The 12,725-nt window shown below is 41.0% G+C and overlaps 1 protein-coding gene across 2 annotated transcripts in view; it reads right to left on the reverse strand.

Moving 5' to 3' along the window:
* Window positions 1-12,725, reverse strand: part of LOC124785009 (putative FERM domain-containing protein FRMD8P1) — a 343,120-nt gene that overhangs the window by 154,800 nt on the left and 175,595 nt on the right. For both annotated transcript variants that reach the window (XM_047254145.1, XM_047254144.1), the window contains one exon: window positions 872-1,203. In XM_047254145.1, coding sequence (XP_047110101.1) covers window positions 872-1,203 — 332 coding nt within the window. The remainder of the gene's footprint in view (window positions 1-871; window positions 1,204-12,725) is intronic.

Genomic DNA, 12,725 nt, shown 5'->3' on the forward strand with positions numbered 1-12,725 from the left:
AGATCCCAGCCAGCCACTTATTTGATCACTAATTATCTCGTAGAGAACTGCCTCAATGTGGGATTATGTTGCTAGTTCATAATCAGGGTCATTTTTTCCCATGAGTCGTAAATTTTTTCTTGACTTGCTCACTTTGTATTTTATATAACTGCTGCTCACTTGGACGTATGACAACACAATTTACCGCTGTTGTACCTCAAGCAATAATGAAGGAAACTTCCTGTCAGATTAAAAGTGCGTGCCGGACCGAGACTCAAACTCGGGACCTTCGCCTTTCACAGGCAGGTGTTCTACCATCTGAGCTACCCGAGCACGACCCGCGATGCGTCCTCACAGCTTCTATTCTGCCAGTACCTCGTCACCTACCTTCCAAATTTCACAGAAGCTCTTCTGCGAACGGGTCGTGAGTCGTGCTTGGGTGGCTCAGACGGCAGAGCACCTGCCCGCGAAAGGTGAAGGTCCCGAGTCTCGTCCTGGCACACGGTTCTAATCTGCCAGGAAGTTTCATATCAGCGCACACTACGCTGCAGAGTGAAAATCTCATTCTGGAATAATGAAGGAATAGGTATGGGTTTGCAGTTCTGAAACAACAAAGGAACCGTGCAGGATCATTTTATTTTTGACTGGCACACTTTATACATAGGCACGCCCACTTGAGGTGTTAATAAAGTCTCTACAGGTGCTTCTCTTTGCTGATGTGTACCGTGACACTTTCGACATACTTAGCAGTTTTACTTCATAGTGGGAGCTATAGAGCAATGTGAATGAGTGAGCGAACGAGTGTAGTTTCTAAACCTCTGTACCAAATTAGTCGATAATGTAAAATAAATAATGAAAACTGACGTAAATGGTAAAGCGAGGAAGTACTAACACCGCGGTGGTGAAACCTGGGACACGAGCTGGTCATCTCCGGAGACGTCGGAGCACTTGCCGGCTGCGCAGTCCTGCTGGCGGTCTGCCGCAGAGGAGGGCAGGTGGGGGTGGGGGTGGGGGTGCGGGTGCAGCGACCGCTCCCACTCGCGCTCGACGTCGTGCCGGTAGCTGCCGGCGCCCACGTGGGCCAGCGCCGGCGGGGGCGGCTTCTCCCTCTCGAACCTCTGGGACACCGTGTACAGCGGGCCCACTTCGTCGAACTTGGGTTCGGAGTTTATGTTGTAGTCGCCACGTACGTATTCATCACGACTCCGATCCCTCAAGTAGTCACTGTAACAGCACATTCGTCTCTATTAAAATCAGTCTCGTAACGGAACCAACCGCTACAACTCAGAGACTCCGCAAGATATCTGGGGGTATTCCTTGACAAACACCTAAACTGTAAGACTCATTTTCAGCACCTACTAAACAAAACAAGACGAAGACAAAACCTCAACAGACAAGTCCACGGCCGACTGTATGCATGTTCCACCAGGACAGCCATACACAGGTACAAAACATACATCAGACCTATTTACGAATACGCCTCAGCGCCACTAGGCGGTATACCGAAGACTATAGCAAAAAAAAAAAAAAAAAAAAAAAAAAAAAAAAAACTATACGCAACAGAGCGACGACTATTGCGCAGCATCGCAAAACTACCACCTCGCACCCCAATCAACGAAGTATACCATATCACAGACATGACACCGCTCCAGACAAAGCTCGCCAAACTCGGAGCAAGATATGGATCCCATATCCCCCACAAAAGACGAGACGTGGAAGACATACTGACAAACAAACCACCAACGACACGACGACCAAAATTAAAATACATCTATCCAGCGCGTACAGTAGCTCGAAACACCTCCACAATATTCCCCGACCTAGAACCAACAATGACACAACTGACTCATCTTGAAACAACCCCACCTCACCTAGACGAAAGACCATAACAAAAGCACATGACATGAAGTATAACGCACCAAAACCCACATCCAAAACACCGCAACGGTTCCACACCGCACAAAACACACAAGTATCACACAGAAAAACACAACATCAACACACACAAAACACAACAATAGAGAACATGAACAATCATGTTGTTGTTGTGGTCTTCAGCCCTGAGACTGGTTTGATGTAGCTCTCCATGCTACTCTATCCTGTGCAAGCTTCTTCATCTCCCAGTACTTACTGCAACCTACATCCTTCTGAATCTGTTTAGTGTATTCATCTCTTGGTCTCCCTCTACGATTTTTACCCTCCACGCTGCCCTCAAACACTAAATTGGTGATCTATTGATGCCTCAGAATATGTCCTACCAACCAATCCCTTCTTCTAGTCAAGTTGTACCACAAGCTCCTTTTCTCCCCAATTCTATTCAATACCTCTTGATTAGTTATGCGATCTACCCATCTAATCTTCAGCATTCTTCTGTAGCACCACATTTCGAAAGCTTCTATTCTCTTCTTGTCTCAACTATTTATCGTCCATGTTTCACTTCCATACATGGCTACACTCCAAACAAATACTTTCAGAAACGACTTCCTGACACTTAAATCTATACTCGATGTTAACAAATTTCTCTTCTTCAGAAACGCTTTCCTTGCCATTGCCAGTCTATATTTTATATCCTCTCTACTTCGATCATCGTCAGTTATTTTGCCCCCCAAATAGCAAGACTCCTTTACTACTTTAAGTGTCTCATTTCCTAATCTAATTCCCTCAGCATCACCCGACTTAATTAGACTACATTCCATTATTCTCGTTTTGCTTTTGTTGATGTTCATCTTATATCCTCTTTTCAAGACACTATCCGTTCCGTTCACCTGCTCTTCCAAGTCCTTTACTGTCTCTGACAGAATTGCAATGTCATCGGCGAACCTCAAAGTTTTTATTTCTCCTCCATGGATTTTAATACCTACTCCAAATTTTTCTTTTGTGTCCTTTATTGCTTGCTCAATATACAGATTGAATAACATCAGGGAGAGGCTACAACCCTGTCTCACTCCCTTCCCTACCACTGCTTCCCTTTCATGTCCCTCGACTCTTATAACTGCCATCTGGTTTCTGTACAAATTGTAAATAGCCTTTCGCTCCCTTTATTTTACCCCTGCCACCTTCAGAATTTGAAATACAGTATTCCAGTCAACATTGCCAAAAGCTTTCTCTAAGTCTACAAATGCTAGAAACGTAGGTTTGCCTTTCCTTAATCTTTCTTGTAAGATAAGTCGTAAGGTCAGTATTGCCTCACGTGTTCCAACATTTCTACGGAATCCAAACTGATCTTCCGCGAGGTTGGCTTCTACCAGTTTTTCCATTCGTCTGTAAATAATTCGCATTAGTATTTTGCAACCCCCCCCCCCCCCCATGAACCATGGACCTTGCCGTTGGTGGGGAGGCTTGCGTGCCTCAGCGATACAGATAGCCGTACCGTAGGTGCAACCATAACGGAGGGGTATCTGTTGAGAGGCCAGACAAACGTGTGGTTCCTGAAGAGGGGCAGCAGCCTTTTCAGTAGTTGCAAGGGCAACAATCTGGATGATTGACTGATCTGGCCTTGTAACAATAACCAAAACGGCCTTGCTGTGCTGGTACTGCGAACGGCTGAAAGCAAGGTGAAACTACAGCCGTAATATTTCCCGAGGCCATGCAGCTTTACTGTATGATTACATGATGATGGCGTCCTCTTGGGTAAAATATTCCGGAGGTAAAATAGTCCCCCATTCGGATCTCCGGGCGGGGACTACTCAAGAGGATGTCGTTATCAGGAGAAAGAAAACTGGCGTTCTACGGATCGGAGCGTGGAATGTCAGATCCCTTAATCGGGCAGGTAGGTTAGAAAATTTAAAAAGGGAAATGGATAGGTTGAAGTTAGATATAGTGGGAATTAGTGAAGTTCGGTGGCAGGAGGAACAAGACTTCTGGTCAGGTGACTACAGGGTTATAAACACAAAATCAAATAGGGGTAATGCAGGAGTAGGTTTAATAATGAATAGGAAAATAGGAATGCGGGTAAGCTACTACAAACAGCATAGTGAACGCATTATTGTGGCCAAGATAGATACGAAGCCCACACCTACTACAGTAGTACAAGTTTATATGCCAACTAGCTCTGCATATGACGAAGAAATTGAAGAAATGTATGATGAAATAAAAGAAATTATTCAGATTGTGAAGGGAGACAAAAATTTAATAGTCATGGGTGACTGGAATTCGAGTGTAGGAAAGGGGAGAGAAGGAAACATAGTAGGTGAATATGGATTGGGGGACAGAAATGAAAGAGGAAGCCGCCTGGTCGAATTTTGCACAGAGCACAACATAATCATAACTAACACTTGGTTTAAGAATCATGAAAGAAGGTTGTATACATGGAAGAACCCTGGAGATACTAAAAGGTATCAGATAGATTATATAATGGTAAGACAGAGATTTAGGAACCAGGTTTTAAATTGTAAGACATTTCCAGGGGCAGATGTGGACTCTGACCACAATCTATTGGTTATGACCTGTAGATTAAAACTGAAGAAACTGCAAAAAGGTGGGAATTTAAGGAGATGGGACCTGGGTAAACTAAAAGAACCAGAGGTTGTACAGAGATTCAGGGAGAGCATAAGGGAGCAATTGACAGGAATGGGGGAAACAAATACAGTAGAAGAAGAATGGGTAGCTTTGAGGGATGAAGTAGTGAAGGCAGCAGAGGATCAAGTAGGTAAAAAGACGAGGGCTAGTAGAAATCCTTGGGTAACAGAAGAAATATTGAATTTAATTGATGAAAGGAGAAAATATAAAAATGCAGTAAGTGAAACGGGCAAAAAGGAATACAAACGTCTCAAAAATGAGATCGACAGGAAGTGCAAAATGGCTAAGCAGGGATGGCTAGAGGACAAATGTAAGGATGTAGAGGCCTATCTCACTAGGGGTACAATAGATACTGCCTACAGGAAAATTAAAGAGACCTTTGGAGATAAGAGAACGACTTGTATGAATATCAAGAGCTCAGATGGAAACCCAGTTCTAAGCAAAGAAGGGAAAGCAGAAATGTGGAAGGAGTATATAGAGGGTCTATACAAGGGCGATGTACTTGAGGACAATATTATGGAAATGGAAGAGGATGTAGATGAAGATGAAATGGGAGATACGGTACTGCGTGAAGAGTTTGACAGAGCACTGAAAGACCTGAGTCGAAACAAGGCCCCCGGAGTAGACAATATTCTATTGGAACTACTGACGGCCGTGGGAGAGCCAGTCCTGACAAAACTCTACCATCTGGTGAGCAAGATGTATGAAACAGGCGAAATACCCTCAGACTTCAAGAAGAATATAATAATTCCAATCCCAAAGAAAGCAGGTGTTGACAGATGTGAAAATTACCGAACTATCAGTTTAATAAGTCACAGCTGCAAAATACTAACACGAATTCTTTACAGACGAATGGAAAAACTAGTAGAAGCCGACCTCGGGGAAGATCAGTTTGGATTCCGTAGAAACACTGGAACACGTGAGGCAACACTGACCTTACGACTTATCTTAGAAGAAAGATTAAGGAAAGGCAAACCTACGTTTCTAGCATTTGTAGACTTAGAGAAAGCTTTTGACAATGTTGACTGGAATACTCTCTTTCAAATTCTAAAGGTGGCAGGGGTAAAACACATGGAGCGAAAGGCTATTTACAATTTGTACAGAAACCAGATGGCAGTTATAAGAGTCGAGGGACATGAAAGGGAAGCAGTGGTTGGGAAGGGAGTAAGACAGGGTTGTAGCCTCTCCCCGATGTTGTTCAATCTGTATATTGAGCAAGCAGTAAAGCAAACAAAAGAAAAATTCGGAGTAGGTATTAAAATCCATGGAGAAGAAATAAAAACTTTGAGGTTCGCCGATGACATTGTAATTCTGTCAGAGACAGCAAAGGACTTGGAAGAGCAGTTGAATGGAATGGACAGTGTCTTGAAAGGAGGATATAAGATGAACATCAACAAAAGCAAAACAAGGATAATGGAATGTAGTCTAATTAAGTCGGGTGATGCTGAGGGAATTAGATTAGGAAATGAGGCACTTAAAGTAGTAAAGGAGTTTTGCTATTTGGGGAGCAAAATAACTGATGATGGTCGAAGTAGAGAGGATATAAAATGTAGGCTGGCAATGGCAAGGAAAGCGTTTCTGAAGAAGAGAAATTTGTTAACGTCCAGTATCGATTTAAGTGTCAGGAAGTCATTTCTGAAAGTATTCGTATGGAGTGTAGCCATGTATGGAAGTGAAACATGGACGATAAATAGTTTGGACAAGAAGAGAATAGAAGCTTTCGAAATGTGGTGCTACAGAAGAATGCTGAAGATTAGATGGGTAGATCACATAACTAATGAGGAGGTATTGAATAGGATTGGGGAGAAGAGAGGTTTGTGGCACAACTTGACCAGAAGAAGGGATCGGTTGGTAGGACATGTTCTGAAGCATCGAGGGATCACCAATTTGGTATTGGAGGGCAGCGTGGAGGCTAAAAATCGTAGAGGGAGACCAAGAGATGAATACACTAAGCAGATTCAGAAGGATGTAGGTTGTAGTAGGTACTGGGAGATGAAGCAGCTTGCACAGGATAGAGTAGCATGGAGAGCTGCATCAAACCAGTCTCAGGACTGAAGACCACAACAGCAACAACAGTATTTTGCAGCTGTGACTTATTAAACTGATAGTTCTGTAATTTTCACATCTGTCAACACCTGCTTTCTTTGGGATTCGAATTATTATATTCTTCTTGAAGTCTGAGGGTATTTCGCCTGTCTCATACATCTTGCTCACCAGATGGTAGAGCTTTGTCAGGACTGGCTATCCCAAGGCCGTCAGTAGTTCTAATGGAATGTTGTCTACTCCCTGGGCCTTGTTTCGACTCAGGTCTTTCAGTGCTCTGTCAAACTCTTCATGCAGTATCGTATCTCACATCTCATCTTCATCTACATCCTCTTCCATTTCCATAATATTGTCATCAAGAACAATCATAGACTAAGGAAAATATTGTAATACCCAACTCTGAGTACTGTAATAACAGGAAAGGAGAACCTGTAACGTAGAAGTAAGTGAAAACACAAAAATACGAACACCACAACACATAACACTCCTACACAAGCAAGCAGGGAAAAAAACAATGTAAACCATTACTCAATGACACATCACTTATCTATTTTTATTTATATTTCAATTATTTTAATTTATAATGTTACCAATCACCTATTTATATGTTAATGAACCAAAAAAAAAAAAACAATATTACGTATAGCATGTATTCAAAAATATGTGTTATGTACAATAAATAAAATAAAGATGTAAACCTCAGGCTGATGAAGGGCACTGAGATAAGCCTTAAAACAGCCCGCCTTCTCCCCTCAGGAGAAGGAATTAAATGCGCTAAAAAAAATAAATAAATAAAAAAAAGAAATTGTATACTGCTGTAAAAAAAAATAGTACACCCTTTTATAGAATTCTAATTACTCACAATTTACTGTCGTAGCGATGCATACGTAGTACACGAAATGACTGTATTCACACATCGACAGCACAAGCGGTTACCAGGTATCGACCCGTGCCGAAACACTCATTTAGTACGTGGTGTAGCTTCCGTGGGTAGCAGGCACTGACTCGGACAACCAGCCAGTCGTACAGAAGGCGAATTGGTCGATGTGTTGGTGCACTTCTGTGAGAATTGTTGGTCGATGAGTCTCACAAGTCCCTTCTCGTCCCAACACATCCTACACGTGCTAGAAGGGAGACAAAACTGCAGATTGCGCTGGCCAGGGAAGTTGCTGCATATCCTACACAGCGTGCCGAGTTTCACAGGCTGCGTGTGGGTGTGTATTACCCTGCTGGAACAACTCATCACCTTTGTGTTGCAAGAACGCGACTAGTAACAGGCCGTACATATCTCCAGAAATACCAAAGGTGAAAGAGAGTTGCTGCTTATCACACCACAGACTATAAGGCCCGGGGTGACAGCGCTCACCAGGTCTATGTCGTACGCATAAACAACCGTCACTTGCGTACAAGCAGAATCTGTTTTCATCGGCGAAGGCTTCAGTGCGCCATTCCAAACGGACACTGTAACACCACCAGTCGAGCCATGTATCCCCTATTAGAGAGTAGACACAGATGGCACTCTGGTAGCTGCGCCACTGCGCTACGTGTCGGCAGACAACATCGACACCATTACGAGCACATCAACTGTTCTCCTGGTGGCGTGTGCGTCATCGGATCAAAATCTATGTCATCTTTCCAGGTGTACTAATTTCTTTTCCCTCAGGAGTGTATGTAGACTTTTCAAAAACAATTTAACTTGATAATTGCTACATAATTAGACTTGCATGCATTAAAATGATGCCATAAACAAGAATGGACATTTGACAACCACACTGAGTAGCTTTCTAAAATTTTTATGTGGCTGTCTGCAACTCGGAAAGCTGTCAAATGGAGAGGTGACAACTTTCTTTATAATTTTTGTATATTCAACTGGTATCAGAGACACAAAAAACTTTTAAAGATTCAACTACACAAATGCGTACTGTTAATACCCTAACAATTTTCAGTTGTGTGCTCAAGTTACAGGCACAAATAATGGGCCTTGTTGGCCAGTGAATACCCAACTGTTCTTAACAGTTTGTTAACTAGTTATTTTGTATGCAAGTGGTCCAGCACAGTTTGGGATTTTTGCACTGTCTCTTATTAAGAGAAACAATGAGAATCTTCCAAAGTATTCATTCATTTTGCTTATGGAACAATAGTCAAGTGATAATGGCTGGACAGATAAGGCAAATGCTATTGCTGTATACATAATTCAATATTTTGAGCACTTTTTTGATTAGAAGTCGTGGCAGAGTGCAAACTGAAAGAAAGATCCAGTTCATTATATTATATACTAGAAAGTGTAAAAAATAAATCTACGTCCATAATCCCAGTCAAAACTTTTATCAAAGCAGTATGTTGACAGTAGTCTCCCGCAACCAACCATCATTTGGGTTTGGTTTATATTACCGGAAAAACACCTTTACCAGTTTTGAATGCATACATGCATTGTCTGATGGGATAAGTGCTTTTATTGAATCGCACAGGTACAGTGGTTACCCGTACGTAGATGAGAGATGGCTGCCCAGAACACATGTTTCCAGAATCTTTCTACCTCCTCTGATTTCGTTCACATTTTTGCAGTGGCACAATTGAAGATTGCCATTTGATGACACATATTACCTACACGTCACGTATTTTGATTCACTTTCAAACATACAAAAACAAATACAGTGTAATTGTGAGGCATTTGAATGTCAAAAGTGGTGCGGTGCAGCCGTACAGCACAAATTCATGACGATTCAGGAAATGGAGGCATACATTACTGCTAATATATACGTAACAACATTTATTTTAAGTATTCATCATTAATAGATACATTAATGTGTCTTATTATGTGCAAAGGTATATTATATATAAAACTGTTAATATTAGCATAAAAATCCAAATATCTCTTGCACACTGAGCAGCTGTAGATGAAAATGGATCAATAAATCTAATTTAAATCTAAGATGGCGGAAGGTACACAGGCTGTGGCAAAACGCTCCGCATTTATCGATAACTTTATCTGTACCAAGAGTCTTTTGTGTACTGAAAAAGTTATAAAAGGACTCCGAATATGCTCAACATTTCAGAAATGGAGCCACTATGAATGTTTCACGCGAGTCGATAATAAGGAAATAACGTGTGTGAATGTTACGAAGTGTAATGGTCGTGAATCGGCAATTCAAATGTGCATTGAAGGTGGCAATTCAAATGTTGCATTGAAGGTGCGGAACTTTCTGTGTCAGAATCACTGCTCAGTGAATTAAAAGACGCCACAAATTACGTCAAGATGCGTGAAGATACATTAATCTATATTACACAAAACTCTGTGAAATCGAGAAGTAATGAACCGTCGCAAGACACTGTGTGCTATTCAAATTTACGTCCTACGCTTAAACTGATGAATTATCATGTACCACCACATAACAGTGACAAAACTTCGACGCCTAGTATAACTAATTCAAAGCTTATAAAGAACACAAAGAATGACAAGGCAGCACTTGCCTATGTAAAGAGCCGAGGAATAAACGTGAAATCAGTATAAATTCCGACAGTCATGGCAGAGGAATCACGAACATTTTACGAAATGATCACAGTGTAAACGCCACCAATGTCATCAAACCAGGAGCTCCTATGCGTGAAGTCGTTAAGAATTGCTCCAATAAAGAATGGATGAACTCAAAGAAAAGAAGCCACTAGATGCTTAATGAAAACACTGAGATTACGGGACAAGCAAACAACGATTTTTGTGGGAATTCCACACAGGCACGACCTTCCAGATTTCTCCTGTGCGAACAAAGAGATCCAGAAACCCAACAGATTGTACTACAAAATCTGCCAAGCCTTTCAGAACGCATTATTTCTCCCTACAGGGAACATGGGCCGTGAATTCTTTACCAGACATGGCATGCACTTTCAATAGGAAGGGAAAATCATTCCTCAGTAAAAAAAAATCGTGGAAATTTTGAGAAGTGCTCATTGCACACTTGATTTAACAACCATTCCTCTACCTCAGACAGTACTAACAGTTTCACAGAACGCTAATCATAGTCAATAAAAGTGCAGTGAAGTGTCCCAAACCACAGAAACAGAATCAGAAGATTGCTCCCACACTGACAGTAGGCCTACATAATCAGTGTTAACACCAGATACCTTTCAAGGAAGATACCCAAGAAAAAAGCATTGTGAATACAGGTGCAGAAGTCCCAGCTTCTGTTAAAAATACAGGAGAAACAACACCAGCAGGGCAGAACGAAAAGTGTACCGCTTTCCCACCTGAATGATTTTTTAGTAGAGAACAGAGCAAAGAAGAGCAACACAAGATAAACAGGGTCGGGACTTTATTTCAGGTGAGTGGTTCATCAGAAATGACTAAAAGCAGTAGCTACAGTAAGTAAATTAAATCCAACCTTCTGCCATTTCATATAATGTATCATAATGTTCAGTCTCTGACTAACAAATTGCAAGAACTAGAAATAATACTGTGTTCTAACCTAAATGTTGATGTTATCTGCATAACAGAACATTGGCTAGAAGAACCGCAAATAGAAACACTAAAGATCCCTGGGTTTTCCCTAATAAGTTCATTTTGCAGGTCTTATTATAAACATGGAGGGATAGCTATCTTTGACAAGCAGAATTTAAGATATAAAGCAATTCAAACATATCCTGAACTGAATAAAGTAAAAGTCTTTGAAATAGCGGCTACTGAACTTACTGACATTTAACTACTTGTTATAATTATATACAGATGCCATGATACTGACACAGAATTCCTGTGCAAATTTGAAATGATTTTAAATATTGTACAACTGAAGAAAAATAAAATCATTTGTGGAGACTTCAACATAGACTTTTTGAAACCCGCAAACTACAAAGATGAATTACTATATATGACAAAGAGTTAATCACTCGGCATAGTAAAACTGCACCAGATCAAATTTTTATTCAAGAAACCTTTTCTCCATACAGTAGTGAAGCAGTTAAGATAGGACACAGTGATCATGAGGCTGTGTTGTTATCGCTGGAATTATGTTCAGAGAAAATATCTCCTACTAAAATAACTGAGTGCAGGGATATCAGCGATGGCAGTCTAGCAAACTTTTGCAACATATTAAGCAGAGAAACATGGGATGAAGTGTTCCATGAAACAGATGTAAAAAGAATGTTTGATAACGTTCATGGATCAAATAAGTACTATTTTACATAGTCTTCCCACTAAAGCAACGTAAATTAAAACCAACCAGGAACAAAAGTTGGATTACTAAAGGCACAAAAATCTCCAGTGCAAGGAAAAGATTTCTAAATTTGTATAAAAAACAGCATATCATTAGAAATGCAAAATTATATCAAAGAATGCAGTAAGATCTACCACAAAGGTATTAAAGAGGCAAAGAAAAGGGGAAATGATAAATATGCCCACAAATCAAAAAACAAAACACGGACCGCATGGAACATCACCAGATCTGAAACACACACAAAACCAGTGGCAAAAAATATTAACTTAAATCTGGAAAACAAACAAGTATCTGATGCTACCTCGGTAGTTAATATTTTCAATGAGTACTTTGGTAAAGCTGCACATGATCTTGTCCAAAGTAACTTTCAGAATACTAATATGCACTACATTGAGAACTGTAAACCTCCTATGGGGTTTATGTTTCTCAAGCAAGTCACACAGATTTAGCACATACTGGCAATGAGCTCATTAAAGAAACTTTCATTGTGGTTTTGATGAGATTCCAGATTGTGTTATAAACCAAACAAGATATCATATTATAGAACCTGTAAAGCATATTGTTAATCACTCCTTTTCCAGAAGTACCTTTCCAAATTTTCTAAAGATTGCAAAAGTTACCCCCTTGCACAAAAAGGGAGCTACAGACAATGTTAACAATTACAGACCTGTAGCACAAATTAGTTTGCTATAAAACTTCCTGGCAGATTAAAACTGTGTGCCCGACCGAGACTCGAGCTCGGAACCTTTGCCTTTCGCGGGCAAGTGCTCTACCATCTGAGCTACCGAAGCACGACTCACGGCCGGTACCCACAGCTTTACTTCTGCCAGTACCTCGTCTCCTACCTTCCAAACTTTACAGAAGCTCTCCTGCGAACCTTGCAGAACTAGCACTCCTGAAAGAAAGGATATTGCGGAGACATGGCTTAGCCACAGCCTGGGGGATGTTTCCAGAATGAGATTTTCACTCTGCAGCGGAGTG

The sequence above is a fragment of the Schistocerca piceifrons genome, chromosome 1, assembly GCF_021461385.2.
Source record: "Schistocerca piceifrons isolate TAMUIC-IGC-003096 chromosome 1, iqSchPice1.1, whole genome shotgun sequence".
Taxonomy (NCBI): Eukaryota; Metazoa; Arthropoda; class Insecta; order Orthoptera; family Acrididae; genus Schistocerca; species Schistocerca piceifrons.